Source organism: Rhincodon typus, chromosome 33 (genome assembly GCF_021869965.1).
Source record: "Rhincodon typus isolate 14 chromosome 33, sRhiTyp1.1, whole genome shotgun sequence".
NCBI classification, from domain to species: domain Eukaryota; kingdom Metazoa; phylum Chordata; class Chondrichthyes; order Orectolobiformes; family Rhincodontidae; genus Rhincodon; species Rhincodon typus.
Genome location: NC_063364.1, coordinates 29,253,647 through 29,278,259, shown reverse-complemented (window position 1 = coordinate 29,278,259; position 24,613 = coordinate 29,253,647). Strand labels below are relative to the sequence as shown.

Sequence of the window (24,613 nt, the reverse complement as noted above, 5' to 3'; positions counted from 1 at the left end):
AAAATTGGCTCGAAGGTAGGAGACGGAGGGTGGTGATGGAGAGTTGTTTTACAGACTGGAGGCCTGTGACCATCGTTGTGCTGTGAGGATTGGTGCTGGGTCCACTGCATTTTGTCATTTATACAAATGATTTGGATATGAATATAGACGGTATGGCTAGTAAGTTTGTAGATGACACCAAAATTGGTGTAGTGGACAGCAAAGATGGTTACTTCGGATTACAATGGGACATTGATCCAAATGGGCCAAGCAGTGGCAGATGGAGTTCATTTTAGGTAAATGGGAGATGTTACATTTGCTAGGGCAAATTAGCGCAGGACTTGTACACTTAATGGTAAGGTCCTGAGGAGTGTTGCTGAACAAAGAGACCTTGGAGTGCAGGTTCACAGCTCTATGGAAGTGGAGTCGGAGGTAGAGTGGTGAAGAAGGCGTTTGGTATGCTTGCCTTTATTGGTCAGTGCTTTGAGTATGGGAGTTGGGATGTCATGCTGCAGCTGTACAGGACATTGGTTTGGCCATTTTTGAATACTGCAGTCAATTCTGATCTCCCTGCAATAGGAATGATATTGTTAAACTTGAAAAGGTTCAGAAAGGATTTACACGGATGTTGCCAGGTTTGGAGGGTTTGAGCTATACGGGGAGGCTGAACAGGCTGGAGCTATTTTCCCTGGAGTATAGGAGGCTGAGCCATGACCTTATAGAGGTTTATAAAATCATGCGGGGCATGCATAGGGTGAATAGCCATGGTCTTTTTCCCAGGGTAGGGGTGTCCAAAAGTAGAGGACATAAGTTTAAGTTGAGAGGGGAAAAATTTGAAAGGGCCCTATGGTGCAGTATTTTCATGCAGACGGTGGTGCATGTGTGGAATGAACTGCCAGAGGAAGTGGTGGAGTCTGGTACAATTACAACATTTAAATGGCATCTGAATGGGTATATGAATAGGAAGGGTTTAAAGGAATATGGACCAAATGCTGGCAAATGGGACTAGATTAATTTAGGATTTGTGGTCAGCATGGATGATTTGCACTGAAGGGTCTCTTTTTTTGCGCTGTACATCTCTATAACCCTATGACACTATCCCAATCTTCCATGCTTTAATTTTCCATGCTAACTTCTTAACGGAGGACTTTTTCAGAAGCCTCAAAGTCCAAACATACCACATCCACAGTCCTCATCAACTCTCCTATTTACATCCTTGAAGAATTCCAGTCAACCTGTCCAGAATGATTTTCCTTTCATAAATCCATGCTGACTTGTACAATCCTGCCACTGATTTCCAAGTGCTCTGCTATTAAATCCTTTTTAATGACCAACATTTTCTCCACTCCCTGCATATGTCTGACTGGCTTATATTTTCCAGTTTTCTCTCTACTTCCTTTTTTCAATAGAGGAACATATCTAAGCTCTACAGTTCTGCTATATCAAATCATGAATGGCGGTGGACAATTAACTTACTCGGTGGAAGAGGAGGCTTCACAAATATTCTCATCTTTAATTATGGAGCAGTCCAGTGCATTGGTGCAAAAGCTAGATCTGAAGCATTTCATACAGTCTTCAGCCAAAAGTGCTCTTGGATAATCCACCTCGGGCCAAGAATAGATGAGCTGAGTATTATTTAAATGTAGAAAGACTGTGGAAAGCTACAGAACAGAGGAATTTTGGAGTCCTCATCCATGTATCCCTAATAGCTAGCATCCAAGTTCAGATGGTAATAGGGAAGGCAATGACATGTTGGCATTTATTTCAGAGGGAATGGAGTATAAAAGTAGGGAGGTTTTACTAAACTATACACAGTACTAGTCAGACTACTGCTGGAATATTGTGAACAGTTTTTAAGGAAAGATACACTGTCATTGGAGGCAGTCCAGAGAAGATTCATTAGGCTGACACCATGTAAGGAGGGACTGTCTTATGAGGAGAGGTTTAATAGGTTATGCCTGTCTTCATTGAAATAAAGAATAATGAGAGGTGACCTTATTGAAACAAGCGAGATTCATTAAGGACTGGACAGAGTAGATGCGGAAAGTTTGTTTCCCTTTGTGAAAGAGTCTTGGACCAGAGGGCATATCTCAGAATGAAGGATCACACATTTAAGACAGTGCTGAGGAACTTCTTCTCTCAGAGGTTAGTGAATCTGTGGAATTCTTTACAACAGAGGATGTAGAGGTTGGGTATTAAGAATGTTCAAGGCTGAGATAGACAAATTTTTAATTAGTGAGGGAATCAAGGATTGTGGGGAAAAATGTAGGAAAGTGGATGATCACATCAGTCATGATCTCTTAGAGCAGAGTCAATGGGCTGAAAGGCTTGCTTCGTCTATGTCTTATGGTCCTACCTTTAAAGCAATTATAATGAAGACTTGTGCTCCAGAACTTGCTGCACCCCTAGTTCAACTGTTCCAGTCCAGCTATAACACTAGCATGTACCCAACAGTGTGGAAAATTGAAACAAAAACAAAAATTACTGGAGAAACTCAGCAGGTGGAAAATAGTGTATAAAATTGCCCAGATATATCCTTTTCACACCAAGCAGGACAAATCCAACCCAGCCAATACCATCTATCAGTCTACTCTTGATTTTTGTTAAAGTGATGCAAGGTGTCATCAACAGTGCTTCAAGCAACACATGTTTAGCAATAACCTGCTCACTGATCCTCAGTTTGGCTTCTGAAAGGCTATTCAGCCTCTTTCCTCTTGGCAGCCTTTGTTCAAACATGGGCAAAATATCAGAATTCTGGAGTTTAGGTGAGAGTGACTGCAGTTGACATCAAGACCGCATTCAAACGAAAGTGGCATTAAGAAGGCTTCACAAACGAGCCTCAATGGGAATCAGAAGGAAAACTCTTTGCTTGCAGGAGTCAAAGGTGGCATAAAAGAAGATAATTGTAGCTGTTGGTCAGTCATCTCAGCTTCAGGACATCACTGCAGCTATTGCACAGGATAGTGTGTTGAACTGAACTGCCTTCAGCTGCTTCTTTAATCACCTTTCCTCCATGATAAGATCAGAGGTGGGGTGGTTTGATGATGATTACACAATATTCAGCACCGTTTGCAATTCTTCAGAATACTGAAGTCGATGTCCACATGGAGCAGGATTCAGGATCTGTATCCCTCACTGTCAACATTTTGGAGTTACTATTGACCAGAAACTGCACTGGGCCAGCCAATGAAATACTGTGGCTGTAAAAGAGGGACAGAGACTAGGAATCCTGCAATAAGTAACTGATTTCATGACTACCCAAAGCTATTCCTCCATCGACAAGACGCAAATCAGAAATATGATGTAATACTCTCTACTTGGCTGGATATGTGCTGCTTCAACAATACTGAAGAAGCTAGAGACTATCCAGGACAAAACAGCCCCCTTGATTGGTACTACATCCACGAATATTCACTTCCTCAACCACTGACTGTCAGGATCAGCAGCATGTACCATTTACAAGATGCACTGCAGAAATTCACCAATGCTTCTTAGGCAGCTGCTTCTAAGCCCATGACCACTACCATCTAGAACACAAGGGAAACAGATACATGGGAACAGCACACTGTGCAAGTTTGCTTCCAAACTATTCACCATCTTGACTTAGAAATATATTATCGTTTCTTCGGTATTGCTGGGTCAAAATCCTGGAACTACCTAATGGTTATATAACTGTTATGTTCTTAAATAAAATGGACAGCTGAGGTTCAAGAATGCAGCAGAATGCAGAAATGATAGTGAACATCTGCTAAAAATGGTAAAATTTTGTGCCATAGTCAGAAATGAGAGATCCAATTTGCATTCACTCCAGAGTATGGCTGAAGCTTTTGAGTTACTTTTCATTGGTCTGACTCCTGTGACCATACTTACCTACCAGAAAAAAATTAAAATGCCAGCATGAAAATTGTCAAAAAGCTGAGACTAGCATCTTAGATTAAAACTGGGAACGACAACAAAGGTACCAATAATATTTGAAGAGTTGGAACCAGTTTTTTGTGAGCCCTTTTCCCACATATTTTATGGCTTGTTATGGATGAGGATTATTCCTATGAGTTGGAAATCTGCTCATGTAATTCTGATTTTTAAAAAGTATGACAAATGTTATAGGAAACCATAAGCCTATTAGTTTGGCCTTATCGTATGAAAGATGCTGAAAGTAATCAGAGATCCATTCTGTTTATGATCACCCAGATAGAAAAGTTATTGTGGACACTCTTCACTGCTTCTGAAAAATGTTTTGCTGACTAATTTGATTAAATTCTTTGAAAGTGTTATTGGATTTGTATATGAAGGTTTTCCGCTTGGATTTTCAAACCGACTTTGATAAGCTACCTACAACAGATTAGTCAATATGATAGAGTTGTTTGGAACCTGTCAAAGTATTAAGAATTGCACACAGAAAGTGGGTTACTAATGTTGTCGATCTGCTTGAAGATGGGTTGTTACTGGTATCCTGCAGGACTCCGGGCTGAAGTGATCTTCATTCATGTAGGTGTTGAGAATAGTCTGCATGTTTGCAGATGATGCTATGACAACAGTAATAATGTGCATTTATCTACTAGCTTCATATAACTAAATGCCGAAAAGTGCTTCTCGGAAATTTATAAGACAAATTATGAGACAGATACAAAGGAATGTTAGGTTAGATGAACGAAAGCTTGGTCAAAAAGGTTGATTTATTTAAGGAGTAAAGTGAATTAGAAAGGTAGAAAGGTTAGGGAGAGAATTCCAGAACCTAGGGCTGTGAGAATTGAAGGATACCAGATTATGATGTTAAGATATGTGCAAGTGTTTGGGCTGTTAATGAAATAAACTACTGCAGGCAGATCTTGATAAATTTGGAGATTTGACACAAATTTAGCAAATGGTATTTAATTCAGATAATAGTAATGGTACACACGTAGGCAGGCTCAACACCAAATTTAATTGCATGCAAAGGGATACAAAACTGAATATGTTTATAAAGGAAAGGATCTTGTCATTACAGTACACAATTTTCTTAACGTTCACAACCTATCCAGTGATATATTGGCTAAAAGAAATAGATTATTGGTTTTAATTGCCAGGATATTAAGTATAAAGCTCTCTGCTGGATGGTAAGGCCTAACACAAAGGAAGAATGTTGTTGGAAGTCGATCAGTCCCAGGACCTACCCTCCTCCACAAGGTCAGAAGTGAGGAAGTTTTCTGATGCTTGCACAATTACCAGCACCATTCACGATTCCTAAGATATTGAAGCAGTCCTTAACCATGAGCAGCAAGGCTTGGACAATATCCAGGCCCAGGCTGATAAGTGACAGGTACGCATATGCCAGCCAATGCTATCTCCAACAAGAGAGTATCTAACCATCAGTCCTTGACATTAAATGGCATTACCATCACTGAATTCCCCACTATCAACATTCATTGTTTACCATTGACCAGAAATGGAACTGGATCATCCAACAAAATACTGTGACTACAAGATCAAGTCAGAGGGCTAGGAATTGTGCAGTGCGTTGCTGTTTCAGTTGCTGTCTCCCCAATCCCTGCCCACCAATTACAAGGCACAAGTCATGAGTGTGATGGAATACTCTCCACTTGCCTGGACGAGTGCAACTCCAACAACACTGAAGAAGCTTGACAACATCCAGAGCAAAACAGCTCACCCCATCTACCATATTCAACATTCCTCGTTGTCACCACCAACATACTGACATCATTACACACCGACATCATTACACACCATCAACAAGTTGCGGTGCAGAAATTCACCAAGGCCACTATGACAGCACCTTCCAAATCTACGCCCCCTACCATCAAGAAGGACATGGAATGCAGATATGAGGGAACCCCACCACTTGCAAGTTCCCCTACAAGCCACATAGCATCCTGACTTGGAACTATAGTACCACCACTTTGCTGGGGCAAAGTCATGGGACTCTCTCTCTAACAATACAATGGGTTTCCTTTTACCCCAAGAGCTGCAGCAATTCAAGTAGGCAGCTCACCACCAACTTTCAGGGCAATTAGAGATGAGCAATTACTGCTGACTAAGCCAATGGCATCTACAACCCATTAATGAATACAAAGAAATTGAGGGACCTTCTAAAATTGTTTCCCGTCACATCTCTGGCTTCAAAAGTAGCTTTTATCGCTAAAATGAAATGTCTACTGGGATTTTTATACAGAGCTATGAGGGTAAGTTGCATATCTTATTGGATGCAGATCGCACTACAAGGCAAATATAATTTGGCTTCAACTAATAGCCTCACTTCAAAGGCCATAATGATTGTGTGAAAAGTGAAACTTTCACCCTGGTCCAATGGTGAGACTTCCTGTTGAAGTTTTCTTTCAGCCAAGGGAGTATTACTTTGCTGTGCCTGTCGTGGAGTGCTCATTGCTGACATGAGATGTTAAGAGGTAATGTCTTTCATTCCCCAAAAAGCTGCTTCTCACCTTAACAAGGACAAAGATTGTCTTCACCTAGGGGAGAAAATAATTTATGTATGGAAGGTTAGAGGATAAAGTAGATTTTTCATGTGACCATAGTGCTAGCCAAAGAAATTTAGAGAAAAAATTTTAAAATTGCAAAGCAAAAGCTTTACTATTGAGATATATTGTGTGGAATTATGGAAAGGAGTTGAAATATTTAAAAATAATTTGTATACTTTAATATGAACTTAACATTAATTTTGAAACACATCTTTTTGGTGATTTGGGCAGCCTATTGTGTGCATCATCTTGACTGTAAAGAGATAGGTACAGAAGCAATTTGAACTCCAAAAACTCATCAAATGTTGAATAGGTTTCAAACAAAGTACTTTGGAAATCTTTTGATTATGCACACATAAATGTATTATTAGCTAGTGGTTTGGCTTGAAAGAAAACATGTTGAATGAATGTTGTATCTCTCAGGTTTCATGCATGTGGAATTGCAAGGTAAGTAAGCTACAGTTGATTCCTCCCTGCCACCCTCCACCCCACCCCAGGTATTTTTTGTTAAGAATGGAGATGATTAAAAGCGGTAATTAGAATAGTCACTGTTTCCAACTTGGAGCTGTTAGCTGTTAATTAAAACAGTGTACTGGTGTTGAATTGTATTCTGGTGTAACTATACCTTTGCACAGAAGTACATTAATCAGTTTGCAGCCTAGGTGTTGAAAATTGTTGAAAGCAGGGACAATTTAGAACTGAAGATCAGTATGAGGCAGACAAATTACTTCAATTCCAGCTGCTTTCCCTTGGAAGAGAGAAGGGAATATGGGCTTATCTCTTTTTTCAAGTTTGTGATGGAAGTTTACAAATGATTAACTGAATTAACTATTAAATTAATATTGTAAACAGAAAGATGGCATTTATAGGCGAAGCCTGGGTCTGAACCTTTATTGGAAACTCAAACCCGATCTTTATGGATGAATTCATGTGCATCATAATTAAATCATCAAGTACTCCCATATTATTCAGTTAGTAACAGTAAACCATAGTCATCTCAGAAAGATCATCTTTCTTGTCAAGTAACTGACATGCTAAATAACTTGTTGAGAAGGAGAAGACTTCCTGTTGAAGTTTTCTTTCAGCCAAGGGAGTATTACTTTGCTGTGCCTGTCGTGGAGTGCTCATTGCTGACAGGAGAAGACCATTTACAATTGCTGGAAGTTATATAGAAATTCAGAGATTTTGCATATCTTCGAGTGACCTTTGATAATGGCTTCTTTTTTACTGTAGGTTTATGTTTATTTACAGAATAGGATGCCAGTTATAACTTGACATAATAGTTGTTGAAGAACAAAAGACAACAATGAAAGTAAAGCTATATGACTTATATAGTCCTGATATTGACTATTTTCACACAAAGCAAACTGGGTAAAGTTTCATTCAAGTAATATACAGAATAAAACCGTAGCTCAAAACTTTAGTGTTTTTCAAATCTTCTGTTCTCAATTTTCTCCATTTTGATTATATTGGTGAGTTATGATGGGGTGCAGGCTGCACTCTATATTATCTAAATCATTTAGTTGTTCTTCATCTGTGACCGTACTGTGAGTATAGTACAATAAAGTCCCACCATTCACAGGGAAAGGACATTGTAAACAGTGAAATTGCAAATGATGAACAAGTTTCATAATCGGATTCAATGGGATATGTTTCAACCAACCAAAGGCTGACAACTTAAAACAATGCGTTTATTAAATATAAAGATTTTCCAGTGGAGGAATTAATCACCATGTTCATGAGTCAAATGGTTAGCCACTGTAGTCAATAATCCCTTTAACTGCTTCCTTATAGAGTCTCCACATACTTTCAAAGTTTAATCAATCCATTCATTCAATATTAGCCCACATTTCCAAACATTTGAAACTCTCGTCAACATCTGGCTTTCATTCTTTTGTTTTTCCCAAGTCAGAGTTTCTTCAGTTCCTTCTCTGATTTCTTGCCTAGTAATCCTTGATAAATTCCTTTCACGTAAGAGAAAGAACTTTAACATGACAGATGGAACTTCAGACTGTACATCATTATACAGCAATTACTCATATCCCCATCCACAGATCATTAGATACATTAGGAGTTAGCAAGATTATAGCTAGTGTGACAATTTGTGTCTTCAAGAGGGATTTGTTTTGTCCTGTTTTTCTTGAAGAGGGGTGTTGTCAGTCTGGTTCAGTGGTTTATGCTCTGTGGAAAGCAAAGTGAATGGCTTTGAGTTTTTTAAAAAATTAGACAAAGGAAGCATGACTGTATGGAGTCAGTTCACACGGACCCAGGGCTTTAGTTTTTGCTTTCAATTGGTGAAATTGTAATTTTTGGAATTGAAAATGCCAGATACAATTCTTTCTGCTGCAGCTAAAAGTTTGAGTTCTTTCTCTGCTGCTGAAGCGAGAAGACAGCACATGAGATTGAAACTGTTTTACTAAGTTGCCATGCCAAGGATGTGTTTAAGGGGTGCTGCTATATTGGAACAGTTGATGAGTAGTAGTTAAATAATGTATTATTTTGTTAAATCTATAGAGTTCGTTATAAAGTCATACAGTACAGAAACAGATCCTTCAGCCCAACTTGTCCAAGCCATCCAGGTTTCCTCAACTGAATGAGTCCCATTTGCCTGCATTTGGCCCATGTTCCTCTAGTCCTATCCATGTACCTGTCCAAATGTCTGTTAAATGTTGTAATTGTACTCACCTCTACCATTACCTCTGGCAACTTGTTCCATATATGCACCTCCCTTTGTATGAAAGAGTTGTCCCTCAGTTCCCTTTTAAGTCTTTCCCCTCTTACCTCAAACCTATGCCCACTAGTTTTGGACTCTCCGATCTTGGGGAAAAGATCTTAGCTACTTACCTCATCTATGCCCCTCATGTTTTTATTAAACCTCTATAAGGTCACCCCTCAGCCTTGTATGCTGCAGGGAGAAAAAAAGTCCCAATTTATCCAGGCTGTCCTTTTAACTTAAACCCTCCAGTCATGGTTGCATCCTTGTAAATCCTTTTCGCACGCTTTCCAGTTTAATAACATCCCTCCTATAGCAAAGTGACCAGAATTGTACTCAGTACTTGAAATGTGGCCTTACCAATGTCATGTACAGCCGTAACATGATGTCCCAACTCCTGTACATGGTGTTCTGACTGATACGGGCAAGTGTGCCAAATGCCTTCTTCACCAATCTGTCTACCTGTGATGCCACTTTCAAGAAACTATGTACCTGCATCTCTAGGTCTGTCTGTTTGATGACAGTCCCCTGGGCCCTATCATTAACTGTGTGAATCTTTCCCTGGCTTGTCTTACCAAAATGCAAAACCACACATTTATCTAAATTAAACTCCTGCCACTCCTTGGCTCATTCGCCCAGTTTCTCAAGATCCTGTTGTACTTTTAGATTACTTCCTTCGCTTGCCACTATACCGCCATTTTGGTGTCATCTGAAAACTTACCTACACTGTCATCCAAATCATTTATATAAATGACAAATAACACTGGATCCAGCACCAAACTTTGCAGCATGCTACTGGTCATAGGCCTCCAGTCTGAACAACAACCCTCTACCACCACCCTCTGTTTCCTACCATCAGGTCAATTTTGTATCCAATTGGCTAGCTGTCCCTGGATCCCATGTAATCTAACCTTCATAATTAATCTACTATGCGGTACCTTGTCGAAGGCCTTACTAAAGTCCATGTAGACACTGTGGCTTGGCCTTCATCTATCATCTTGATCACCTCTTCAAAAAACTCACTCAAGTTTGTGAGACATGATTTCCCATGCACAAAGTCATGCTGACTATCCCTAATCGTCCTTACCTTTCCAAGTGCATGTAGATCCTGTCTCTCAGAATCTCTTCCAACAGCTTACCCAGCAGTGATTTCAGGCTCACCAGTCTGTAATTCCCTGGCTTTTCCTTGCAGTTTTCATTAAATAATGGCGCAACGTTAGCCACCATCCAGTCTTCCTTGGGTATTGATACAAAGATCTCTGCTAGTGGCCCTGTAATTTCTTCCCTAGCTTTCTACAATATCCTGGGATACACTTGATCAGAACCCGGGGATGTATCTACCTTTTTGGATTTTAAGACATACAGCACCCCCTCTTCTGAAATGTGGATTCTTTTCAAGACATCACTATGTATTTCTCTGAGTTCCCTAGATTCCATTTTTTTTCTCCACTCTAAATAATGACCTAACATATTCATTTAGGATCTCTCTCATCTCCTGTGCTTCCACACATAGATGGCCTCATTGATCCTAGTTACTCTTTTTTGCCCTTAATGTACTTGTACAATCTCTTTGGATTCTCCATAACCTTATCTGCCAAAGCTATCTCATGGCTCCCTTTTTGCCTTCCTGATTTCCCTCTGAAGTGTACTCCTATACCCCTTATACTCCTCAAGGGATTCATTTGACCCCAGCTCTATACCTGTATTATGCCTGCTTCATTTTCTTGATCAAAGCCTCAATATCACTTGTCATCCTGAGTTCCCTATTCTTGCCAGCCTTGCCCTTCACACTAGCAAGAACATGCTGTCCCTGAACTCTGGTTATCTCGCTTTTGAAAGCCTCCCACTAAGATTTTTTTTTTGCAACAAAGTTGCGTGAGAACATTATTTAAACAAGCAACAACACACTGCAGCAGCGCAGAGCTATGCCAAGAAGAAGAAGAGTACCTCTTCCAAGTATTCAAAGATGATGGATATCCGTAAAACTGGGTCAGAAGATGCCTATCACGCACACGACAACAGGAAGATATACATACCCTGCACTTTCACCATGCTACCATACATCAGGAACGCATCTGAACTGACTCCAAGACTCATGCGACCACTGAACATCGGAGTAGCACACAAACCCGCATCAACCCTACGCCAACTGCTCACCCGGACCAAAGACCCACTACCCACTATGGACAGGACCAATGTCATATGCAAGATTCCCTGAAAAGACTGCAACAGACACTACATTGGACAACCAGGAAGGAAATTAACCACAAGGGTACATGAACATCAAATGGCAACAAAAAGACATGACTAATACTCACTCATCTCCATCCACATGGATAAGGAGAACCACCAATTTGATTGGGACAACACCAGGATCCTGGGACAGGCAAAGCAGAGACAAGCATGGGAATTCCTAGAAGCCTGGTACTCCACTAAGAAAGCCATCAATAAACACATAGAACTAGACCCCGTATATATTCCATTGCGAAGGAAAACCGGAAGTGAGGTAATCCAGCTCAACGGACACCAGAGTTTAAATAACAGATGGGAAAACACAACAGTGCTTCATCGGAGGCTGCACTGATGATGTTACCCAGCAGGGTAATGAAACGTCTGCAGAACAACGAATCAGCTTGGCGAGCCAACCAACCACAAAAGGCCCCCCACCTGCCAGAAGTCTCTTTGCCTGTGAACAACATCCCCCAATCAACTGTCTAATACCATCAAAATTGGCCTTGCCCCAATTTAGAATTTTAACTTGTGGACCAGGCCTATCCTTTTCCATAACTATTTTAAAACTGAAAGAATTGTGGTCACTGATCTCAAAATGCTCATCCAGTAACACATTAGTCAATTATCCTGCCTTATTTCCCAGTAAGGTTGAGTTTTGTCCATTCTCTAGAAAAGCCATCTACATATTGATTGAGAGAGTTTTCTTGAATACACTTAACAAATTCCTCCCCATCCAAGCCCTTAGACTTGGACTACCACAGTGTTATATTTGGAAAGTAAAAATCCCCTGCTATTGCAATCCTATTATTCTCATAGCTATCTGTGATCTCCCTCACACTTGCTCATTAATTTCTTGCAGACTACTGGAGGGGCCTACAGTACAATTCCATCAAAGTGATCACTCTGTTCTTATTTCTCAGTTCCACCCATATAGCTTCACCAGATGATAGCCCAGGAATATCCTTTCTAATATTGCTGTGATGTTTTCCCTAATCAAAAGTGCCATTCCTCCCCTCCTCTCTTGCCTCCCCTTCTGTCCTTCCTACAGTGTCTATATCCCACAATATTGACCTGTCAGTCTTGTTCCTTCCTCAACCATGTTTCCATAATAGCTATGATATCCTAGTCCCATGTTCCCATCCGTTATGCCAGTTCTTTTTTTATCTGTATTTTAGCTGTAGCATAAGAATAAAGTGTGTTTTGCTTAGCAACGTAGATCATAGAACAGTACAGCACAGTACAGGCCCTTTGGACCACAATGTTGTGCTGACCTATTATCCTATTCTAAGATCAAACTACTCTGCATGCCCTACATTTTACTATCATCCATGTGCCTATCCAAGAATCACTTAAATGTCCCTAATGTATCTGATTCCACTTCAAACTGCCAGCAGCGCATTCCACGCACTCACCACTCTCTGTGTAAAGAACCTACCTTTGACATCTCCCCATACCTTCTTCCTATCACCTTAAAATTATCCACCCTCATAATAGTCATTTCCGCCCTGGGAAAAAGTCTCTGGCTATCCACTCTATCTATGCCTCTCATCATCTTAGACACGTCTATCAAGTCACCTCTCATCCTTCTTTGCTCCAATGAGAAGCGCCCTTGCTCCCTCAACGTTTCTTCATAAGACCTGCCCTCCAGTCCTGACAGCATCCTGGTAAATCTCCTCTGCACCCTCTCTAAAGCTTCCACATCCTTCCTACAATGAGGCGACCAGAACCGAACACCATATTCCAAGTGTGGTCTAACCAGGGTTTTATAGAGCTGCAGCATAACCTCGCGGCTCTTAAACTCAATTTCCCTACCAATGAAAGCCAACACATCATACACCTTCTTAACAACTCTATCAACTTGGGTAGCAACTTTGGAGGATCTATGGACGTGGACCCCAAGATCCCTCTGTTCCTCCACACTGCCAAGAATCCTGCCATTAACCCTGTATTCTGCATTCAAATTCAACCTCTCTTTCTCTTTTTGAATAAGGGTATTAATTGGCAGTTTTCCAATCCTGTGGGACATTTTCAGCATCTAAGGATTCTTGGAAGATCACTGCCTGTGCAACCACAATCTCTTTTTGATATCCTAGGATACATCCCATCAGGTCCAGGAGACTTAATAGCTTTTAACCCCATTAGCTTTCCCTAGTACTTTTTCTCTAGTAATAGTTTTTGTATTTATTTCCTCACTACTTTTTATTGTTTGATTATCTGGTGGTTTAAGAATGCTGTTAGTATCTTCTGTCATGAAGACTAAGGGAAACTGTTTGTTTAGTTCATCTGTCATTAGCTATTTCCCTGGCATCATTCTCTGAGGGGCCTGTGTTCACTTTGGCTTCTTTCTTCCTTTTTATATGTTTAAAGAAGCCTTTGCAGGCCATCTTGATATATCTTGCAACTTTTCCCTCACAGTTTATTTCCTCCCTCTGTATTATTTTTTGGTCTTTTTTTAGATTTTATAAACATCCCAAACCTCTAGTTTACCACCAATCTTCGCCATAATGTATCTTTTTTTTGACTTTCAATTCAATGCTATCTCGAACTTCCTTATTTAAACACAGTTGGCTTATCCCCTTCCTAGAATCCTTTTCTCCTAAGACATGAACTGTTTTCTTAAACTTCTACCATTGTTCCTCAACTGACTTCGCTGCTAAGTTGCTTTCTCAGTCCACTCCAGCTAACTCTGCACTCATTTCATTGTAATTATCCTTATTTAAGTTGATTACAGTTGCTTCTGCCTCAAGTTTCCCAAGCTGAAAGCCAAATTCTACTATATTCTGGCCACTGTTTCCCAAGGGATCTTTTACTCTGAGACATTTATTAAACTTGCCTCATTGCACATTAACAAATCCAAAATATCCTGATCCCTGGCTGGATCTGCAATATATTGTTCTACAAAACTAGCCAGTGTTCACTCCGTGAATTCTTTCTTTTAGCCATTTTCCCAATCAACATGAAGATCAAAGTCACCTGTGAAAATTGCACTGCCCTTTTTTACATCTCCTCATTATCTCCTGATCTTTTTTTCTCTGTCCTGCAGTTTATCTACTTGTAGGGAGTCTAGGGTCAAGCCACAGGTTGTTGAAGGATTACTGTGTTTTTTAAAAGCAAGTTATCTGACACTCTTTGTAAGTGTAAGTGTTCTTTACCAAGCTGGTTCAAGCACTGAGAGATGCCTTGTTGCAGACAAGCTGAAGCCAGGGAGCTGTGTACAAATTGAGATTTGGTCAAAAAGTAACTGGTTGGTTTGTGATATGGTGACTAGTTAAAAATGACAAAGGTCTTCTGCCTGCCAGTCCACTATGTGATTGGCACTGAGGAAGCTGAAGAGCTTGTGGTTGTGAATATTTGAGGGAGAAGTACTTGGACCTCTAAAAGCAAAAGAGATGATTTTATTCTGTGGTGAAATTCATCTCGAGCCTGAAGATAGCCATTTTATTCCCCTCATCAGTTGCTGTAAGTTAATGTGAGTTTTAAATAATAAATCAAAGACCTTTTATAAGTGTGGGCCAGTTTTAACCAGCTTTAAATAGTTCTAACCAGTAGAGTTTTATGTCGATGGTGCTGAATTGTCTACCTATACTTAGAATCTATTTATTTGTAATGAATAATAATCCTCGTTGAAGACAGAAACCTGATCCATGCGTTCTCTTGATCTCTGTCTAAAAGATCAGTAAATTGGAAAATTGTGCATACTTGGAAAAATGTTTAATTTTTACGATGACTGTGAGAATAAGAGAACTTGATTTCCAGCAACCTACTCCAGTGACATGTAAAACTTTTGAAAAGTCTGATATACCTGAGTGTTTAGTTCCCAGCTTTGATGTCCTTATAACTATGTCTCTGTAACAGCCATAAATTCATACGAATTAAGCTCTATTTGTACCATTAATTCCTGATTTAATCTCGACTACTACATACGTTCAAGTAAAGATCCATTAATTTTGGCTTTTTATCAATTTTTTCCCCTCTGACCTTCCTTTATTGCTGGTGTTTTTCTATGTTTGTACACCCTACACCTTTCTGTCCCACTCTGGGGGTGGATCTTAACCTCTAAATGACGAGGGTTATGGCGAGATGAGTGGTAGAATTGGACAAGATGCTTGGTAAGGCCAAGCTTCTCGACATTGAGGTCATTTGCCACATCTTGTTTGTTTTTCTCAAGCGGCGTGTTGAGATTCTCGCTAGGCAGTGGCACAGATTTTTTTTCACTTCTGAGATATGGACATTGGTGGCTGGCCAGCATGTATTGTCCATCCCTAGTTGCCCTTGAGAAGGTGGTGGTGGTGAGCTACCTTGTTGAACTGCTGCAGTCCATGTGCTGTAGGTACAGTGCCCTTGGGGAGGGACTTCCAGGATTTTGACCTAGCTGCAATAATGGAATGGCGATATATTTCCATGTCAGGATGGTGAGTGACGTGGAGGGAAACTTGCAGGTGGTGGTGTTCCCATGTAACTGCTGCCCTTGTCCTTCTAGGTGAGAGTGGTTGTGGGTTTTGAAGGTGCTTCTAAGGATCTTTGGCGAATAGAACGTACTTTCCAAACCCACGACCACTTCTATCAATTCCTAAATGTTGCTCATCGTTGATCATTAACAGCCCAGTTCACCATGGGTTGCCATCTTAGCAAATGCATGCACTAGCTGTTGAGAAAACCCAAAATGGAACCCAGAACAGGTGGTTCTTGTCATTTGCTCCCAAAGATCTCCACTTTCCCAATGTAAACTGCAAAGCAAAGCACTATGAACTAGTACCAGCCGCACATAACCTTGCAATGCAGACACTGGCACTTTCAGGGAGTCATTGCCACTATTCTGGCATCCTTCAATGCACAGTGATCTGTGACAGCAGACTGGTCTAGCAGGGCATACCAGCAAACAGCAGTCTATGGCAGCACTAGGTACAGGTACTACACAAGGACTCCCACTTCCAGGTGAACTTCATTAACTTTACTAACACCTTTCACCCCAACCTCAAATTCACCTGGACCATCTCTGATACTTCTCTCTCCTTCCTAGACCTCTCTGTCTCCATCTCTGGTGACCACCTTGAAACTGATATCTATTTCAAGCCCACTGACTCCCACAGCTACCTAGACTTCCACGTCCTCTCACCCACCTTCCTGCAAGAATGCAATCCCCGACTCCCAATTCCTGCGCCTCTGCCGCATCTGCTCCCAAGATGAGGCGTTCCACTCCCGAACATCCAGATGTCCTCGTATTTCAAGGACCGCAACAACCCCCCCTTCAGTGGTCGAAAACGCTCTCGACCGCATCACTTGCATTTCCCGCACCTCTGCCCTCACACCCTCTCCCCGCAACAAAAACAAAGACAGAAACCCCTTGTCCTCACGTATCACCCCACTAACCTCCAGATTAAACGCATCATTCTCCGCCACTTGCGCCACCTGCAATCTGACCCCACAACAAAGGATATATTTCCCTCCCTACCCCTATCTGCCTTCCGTAGGGACCACTCTCTCCGTGACTCCCTCGTCCACTCCACACTCCCCGCTAGCCCCGGCACCTTTCCCTACAACCGCAGGAAGTACTACACCTGCCCCTACACTTTTCCCCTCACCTCCATCCAAGGCCCCAAAAAAACCTTCCAGGTCAGACAGACGTTCACCTGCACATCTGCTAAAGTGGTCTATTGCATCCGCTGCTCCCGATGTGGCCTCCTCTACATTGGTGAGACCAAGCAGAGGCTCGGAGACCACTTTGTAGAGCACCTGCACTCAGTTCACAACAAACGACAACATCTTCCGGTCGCGAACCACTTCAGTTCCCCCTCCCACTCCCTGGACGACATGTCCATTCTGGGCCTCCTCCAGTGTCACAACAACGCCACCTGGAAACTGGAGGAGCAGCACTGCATATTCCGCCTTGGGAGTCTACAACCCAATGGTCTCAATGTGAGACCAAAATCTCCCCACCCCCAGCCTCATCCCATGACCAATCCTCCCTCTCATCCCCCTGCCTCCTTGAACTGTCTATCTTCTCTCCTATATCACTGACCAATCCCCACCACTGCCTACCTACACTCGCCTATCACCATCCCACCTACCTTCCCCAGCCCCATCCCTCCTCTCTATTTATTTCAGAGCTCCCTTCCCCCTCCCCCATTTCTGAAGAAGAGTCCCGACCCGAAACGTCAGCTTTCCTGCTCCTCTGATGCTGCCTGGCCTGCTGTGTTCCTGCAGCTCCACACTGTGTTATCACAGTGTGACCAGGCTGCTTACCAGGGCTGCTTCCATGCTCTCTCAGCATGTATTCACCACAACTTGTACGCTATTCCTTGCCCTGCTGTGCCTTGCAATAGCAATTATCGCAGTTCCACAACTGCACAGGTGGCCGTACTTTGCAGCTGTCCTCAGTCAAAGTCGGGTGCATCTTGTCTTGCATCAGTGTAGCATGTTAGACTATACCATGTGTCTTCAGTCATCATGCCAAACACATGGCATCTACAGCAGGTAGTGGAACATGCCTTTAGTCTTCAGGGAGTAATCTGCTCTTAAGTTCTTGGGCACCATGCCTATGTGCTTGAGGAAGGACATCACAGTCAGTCCTTTGTCTCCATACCTGTCGGACCGGGTGAGAGGACTGTTGCACTTAGGGTCATTTGTCTACCAACCAGGGTGTGGACAGGTGAATGCTGCTGGTCATGTTACTTGAAGGGGCGGGCTACAGATGTCCCATTGTCTCTGCTGAAATTAAGGGAGAAGGGGAACTGGGGGACTGAAGGAACAGGTAGGCAGTCGTAATTGCATGTACACGGTTTGGGTGATGAAATGCTGAACTGTGAAATCTGCAGGGTTGGTGAAGTTGGCACCTAGAAAGGAGACGTTGATTTTGGGGGTCTCAGCAACATGTGAATGTTGAGGCTGGATGCCATTGGCAGAGGACAGTGTTGAGGATAACAGCTGTGTAGGGATGTGCAATGGGTGGGATATGTGAGGAGACTTGTGAAGGAGGGGCCTATATGTGCAGTCAGTCACTGCACGATAACAGGCAGTTCGTCACTGAATCGGTGGCATCGCTGCAGTTTTTCTGCTATAATGGTCAGTGTCTCTCGTATGCCTGTTGCCACTTCTCATCTTCCCTGTGCATCTGAATTAAGTTCTTTGCTGCCACGCTCACAGGGTCATCTGCAGTTGGGGGATTAGCACATACCAGTTCCCAGCAGTCCTCCAACAGCCAGTGATGCATTTATCCCTTACTAACAGCTCTGTAGATGAGTGTGTGGAACTTTCAGTGCACCCTTACAGAACCCACTGAGATGTCCTCAGCTGTGCTGCTAGGGGGTTCCAGGAATCAGTGTAAATGATAGTACAAACAGATTGGAGGAGCTATCATCTGGGAATGTCGAGGAACTTTCCTTTTTGGGCTGGTCCTTGGTTGAATAGGCGCACTTGTAAAATGTAAGAGGCAGAAGGCACTGCAGCCACTGGTTAGTGGTGGTGTCCAACTCTTGGTTAATGCAACTATTGCAGTGAGATAACAAGTGTTACTTAATTGGCTGTTGGAACCTGGATCCCTCCATATCCCCGCAAAAGCAGCCCCTGTCTTCTCCTGCTAGGGCAAGTGTCCTTTCTTCAGAGTGGTGAAGTCACAAATATCTGTACCTTTCCATCTGTTCTGTCACTCTGATCTGTTATGGAGTCTCTTCACCCATAATGACATAAAAATGTTGAATGAGTAAGATGCACACTGTTAGGACTAGTGCATGTGGAGGATAGGTGTTGAGGTATTCCAAGGAAGTGAGGATGGAGCACAGAAGGCATGTGGGTTTAGTGGTGTTGGAGAGTGGAGTGTAACAAGAGTGAGTGAGGGAGTACATTTCATGCAACAGAGGAGGTGTCAGACCACAAGCATTGGTGGGAGTGGGGTGTAGTGGCAGAGAGCAGTATGAGGTTGCGGACAGCAGTAAGTTATTTTTAACATAAGAGGGAAGACAATAGTTCAGAAGCTAAAAAGAAACTGAAGATTTTCCTTTTACTTTAAAGACGAGAAGTATTCACCAATCCCACTTATCAATCAGCTGTTTTACCTATACTTGTGTTATATTGTGGTTCATGATGTCACCCTGTCACTGGTCTCACTGCAGGTAGGCCCCTCAATTGATGCCTTTTATCCTTTTCTACTCACCTATCATTCTGGAGAGTTTACTTCATGTAGTAAACCTTAGTTAAAGCACCTCTGTCTCCTTCAGCACCGAATTCCCACTTTGAATTAAACTTTCAGCTGCACGCACTTCACCTTTGTCTTGCTCAAGGGAAGTATCTATGTACACTGACCATGGTCCTTACTAACCGTGGTGCTGAAATCTCTTTTTGATATGCATCTGCTTGGAGTCACCTCTTAACCACAATAATCAGCACTTAATTTGGACAAGGGATTTCATGTGTTTTAATGCTGACTGCCACAATCATGAAACTGCCTCTTCTAATTAGGCTATTTTAACCTATTTAAAGGCTGGTCTGCTTGTTATACCTAATGTGGAAAGTTTGCCAATGAGGAGGCTGTGATATAAAGCTGTAATGTTAAATCTGTGACTTTAAACTGTACAACTAGAGCTGCAAATAAAACAGAAAAATGTTAATAGGCTGTTAGATTATGAAGAGTTAACATCAAGGTTATAGAAATATTGCAGAAGTAATGTTCTTGAGTTAAATGATTTAATGCATTGGTCAAGCCTGTTTAATGCTAATATGCTCATAGAGTATGTGGGGAATTTCACACCTAGACCTGGATATTACAGCTTTTTGATGCTTTTGTACATTAAATGAGCAAATTGAGGTGCTTTAACCTAGAGTCCCAATTTACACTGGAGACTTTGTATTGCTGTAAATCTGTCCTAAATTTAATCAGAATTAAACTGCAATAATATAAATCTGGTATTAAAATTCACCCCTTCTTGTCTAAGGCAAGACTGTTTTAAGGTTGATATCCCCAGCGTAAACCGACAAGCAGATCTGAAGTAGAAATAGTATGAATACTTTGTCATCAGCATGTTTTACGTTATGACCCTTTAAAGTTAATCTGGTCAGGACCTGGAGCAATTTCAACAAGAATAGCTGCAGGTTCTTGTATAAATAGGGCTCCAGAAACATTTATAACTTCAAATGGACTTTATTAGGGGAATAGGAAGTGATGTGGTATTTGGGGAATTCTGTAAGTGGGTTACGTTATAAAACAGCCTGATCAGTTTGTTGTTACAGCAGTGGATACATATGGTACATTGGGATTTTGTTCTTTAATTGGATATGTGTTTATATTAGTTTGGCTGTGTTGGAAAATTACCCAACATCCTGGTGACTTGCGGTATGGGTAAGGAAACAGTTCTTTCACTTTTGTTTACATGTAAAAAAGACCAGAAGTTTTAGTTTTGCAGTTTCTAAGTCTGACTCCTGGGTTACTGACTTACATTGCCAGCACTGAATGCAAGTAACCCTATTCTTATATTGTCATATCTAGAGCAGTGTGGTTGAGTATTTACTTGTGACATTTGAAGTAACAGTGTTAAAGGTCAATCAGGATACTTTGTGGAGACTTACTGGTTTAAGTTGCTTGTTAGATAGGCTGTTAGGATGACTAGTATGAAAACTTGAAATGTCACTGGTCGTGGTGTACTTGAGGCAGTGTAGAAGGATCCGTTATTTTACATCAAAACTATGGTATTTCTGTTGTAAAAATACAGTGCATTCAATCAACAGAAAATACTGTATTCTTTACCATACCATTCCTCACCTAAAGTTCGTAAATTGTGTTTAACTGGGTTGACTTTTACCCAACAATATGACTAGCAAGTTTTTGTGCAATTTAGCTAGAATGCTGCAATATGCAAGAAGTAATTGGGTACTCAGTCATTATCTCCCCTTCTCTCTGTGCCATGTGTAGAATCAATTGTAAACATGCATTGTGTTGCCAAGTTTCTTAATCTATTCTTACTCTTTTTCAATTGATTTATGTACATTTATGTTTCTGTTGTTTAATTTTTCTTCGGTAATAATTTACCTTTCTATAAGAGAGCTTTTAAACTTATCAATTCTGCTATAATTTGTATTCATATTCCATTTTTTTCATATGTTTTCATATAATTTTAAATTTATACTAGCTACCATAACATTAAACGTCTATTGTTGTAGTTCTGCGTTTAGAACTTGCTGGCCAGAGCCTCCAGTAAGGATTGTTTTCTGTACAGTAGCATGATTTTGTTCTATAAATGTCATATTATGATGCATTGACCAACATTTACGTGGTGAAGTCAGTGTAGTCTAATTAGTTACACTAAAGTGGCAACATAAATTTTTGCTCCACTTAAAAAAAGAATCAGTTAGTTGGTAACACTTGTATACTGAGCAACTCAGTAGGAGGTAAAATGTAAAGATGATCAGTGTTGAGAGATGGGTGAAGAGCTTTTCTGCTGGAAATGATGGCCTATGTCGAATGCTTACATCCGAATTAAAGAATTGATTTCCCATTATTAACTTACATATCAAGAATGCAGGTATGTTCTTTGTATTCAGTATTACTCAGGTGAGGATGTTTATAAAGTAACAATTTGACATCTGGTGCAGTCAGTCAAATTTTTTTTTATCCAAGTTAGGAAATTTTGAATAAGTTCCTTTCTTCAATTGGGTTGGCATCATGGCAAATGTGCAGCAATTTTTCTCTAACTCTCACCTGAGTCAGCTGATCCATCTGGGAAGAACTAGCAGCCGCCTGCCAACACAAGGTAAATAACCATGACCCTGGAAGATTCATAAAGGTCAACACTCAGCAGGACAAGTGGACACAAACATTTCACCAACCTACCACATCAGAAAATCAACCCCAACGAGTTTCAGGCTCTACCAGCAATTGTTTCCAAGTTCCCTCAACTATTCCAATGTCAGGTCATTGATTTGCGATTTTGTGTTCAGTCAACATACTTATTAGTGGGATGTAACTGTAGTATTTGGTTGCGGAATGATCTATTCTTCATCATCATTAGAAACGTTGGTTGGGGGAGGTCAAGAATATGGACTGCCAAAGAAAGATGTACAGTTGCTTAGCTGCCAAATCCATGGTTTGAGACTTGAGGGCTGCACAGCAGAGAAAATGGAATCAGGTTTTATTTAACAAAAGATCTATTTTGAACCCAATCTTCAAGTTTAGCGCATAAATTGTTTGATGTAAATGTGCTGAATGTAAAAATATTAAGGTGTCCCTTGACATTCATAACTTGTCTTTCTTGCATTGCTTTGGTATGTGGATAACTCAGTGCCTGTACTTTATATCCACACAGAGCTTACCATGTTCCAAGTGGAAAAATATTAGCAGTTAAGGTAAGATGAATATTCTGCTTACGCATGTTATTTTTGCAGTTGTTGAACAGTATATTTTGCTGTTGTTTTTTTCAAATGCTGCTTTTATTGATATTATGCACATTGCATAATTCAGGCAGTTTTTATCTTTTCTTGAAAATCTATATTATTTATTTCTCCTTATAGCCAGCAGCACTGAGATCAAGTCTCAACAAAATTGTGATCAACTATCTCAGTATTATATGACAATCAAACTTAGTCAGTCACGATCTCTGTCATTTAATGCCACAAAAGGCAAGATTTTTCCCACCAGATCAACATTATAGATACTTTGATTAATATTCTATGGTAAAGACGTATTTGTATCATTTGTGTAGCTATCCAAAGATTTGAGTTGTTTTTTCACCACAATAAATTAGTACATTAAATAGATCTATGAATTTGTAGGAAACCGCCAGGAAATCTGACCAAAAAAAGTGTCCAGAATGTTTTAAAGTCCAACTGTTTCACTAAGGTACTTCCTGGAAGGGGTCCTACCACTTTTATTTTTACTGAAATCATTGGCACTGGCTGTGAAGTGGGCTCATGAGTACTGATATGTTTAAAAAAAAGTTAATGCTATAGATGTTATTTTGGAATATGAATACAAAGTTGTAGATCACAAAAGCCCAAACTGTGAGCACCATTTTCCTGTATATGTGGTTAGATGCAGTCACATGGAAGTTATATCCATCAATTATAAATGATGTAGTTAGTCACAAATTTGAAGAATGTATTCTTTTTCATTGAGGCTGCATTGACCCAAAGGAAAAGATGCATTGGTATCAATAACCTTTAGAAAATGTTTTATCCTGCATAATTCTTTATTTTACATTAATCTTCTTAATTTTGTTCAGCAACACGTATAAAACAAAACCCTCATCTCTGGAATCAATCTATGAACGTCCTCTGAACAACTTGAAATGCAACTCCATCCCTCCTCAAATAAGGGGACCAAAATTGTATGCGGTACTTCAGGTGCAGTCTCACTAATGCCTTGTACAGTCGTAGCAGCACTTCCCTACTTTTATACACTATTCTTTTAGGAATAAATGCCAAACTTCCATTAGCCTTCCTTATTACCAGCTGTACCTGCATACTAGTTTTCTGCGATTCAAACATGAGGGCACAGATCTCTCTGTGCCAAAGTTTGTATTTAGATAATGAGTTGCCTTTTTATTCTTTTGACCAAGATTGTCAATTTTGGCCCATTTACCTAACCTATAAGTACCCATTTGTAAATTTCTCGTTTCTTTATTGCAGCTTACTTTCCCAGCTATTTTAGTGTCATCTGCAAATTTGATGGTCTTACCTTCTATCCCTGCATCCAAATCATTAGTATAGATTGTAAATAGTTGGTGACTGTGGACTAAACCTCATGACACCCCACTGGTCACATTTTGCAGTACAGAAAAATACCCATTTATACCAACTACCTGTTTTCTGTTGGTCAGCAAATCTTCCTCCTAATCCAAGTTAATAAATTACCTCAAACCCCATGTGATCATACCTTATGTGTTAACCTTTTGTGCAGCACCTTGTGAAATGGTTTCTAGAAGTCCAACTATACTAAATCTACAGGAATCCGTCACCCACTTTGCTTGTTACATCTTCAAAGGACTCTAGCAAATTAGTCAAACATGGCTTACTGTTCATAAAACCATGCTGACTCTGATGGATTACATTTTGATATTTCAAACAAGTCCTGTTATTACTTTGTTAATGATTCTAACAATTTCCAATGACAGACATTAAACTGATTGGAACAAAAACGAAGTTACTGGAAAAGCTCAGCAGGTCTGGCAGCATCTGTGGAGGAGAAAACAGGGTTAACGTTTCGGGTCCGGTGACCCTTCCTCAGTTCTGA

General features: G+C 40.8%; 1 protein-coding gene across 7 annotated transcripts in view; it reads left to right on the top strand.

The window, feature by feature from the left end:
- map2k5 (mitogen-activated protein kinase kinase 5) overlaps window positions 1-24,613 on the top strand; it is a 351,751-nt gene that overhangs the window by 128,397 nt on the left and 198,741 nt on the right. For all 7 annotated transcript variants that reach the window (XM_048615802.1, XM_048615808.1, XM_048615804.1 and 4 more), the window contains exon 9: window positions 22,689-22,728. In XM_048615802.1, the coding sequence (XP_048471759.1) occupies window positions 22,689-22,728 (40 nt within the window). The remainder of the gene's footprint in view (window positions 1-22,688; window positions 22,729-24,613) is intronic.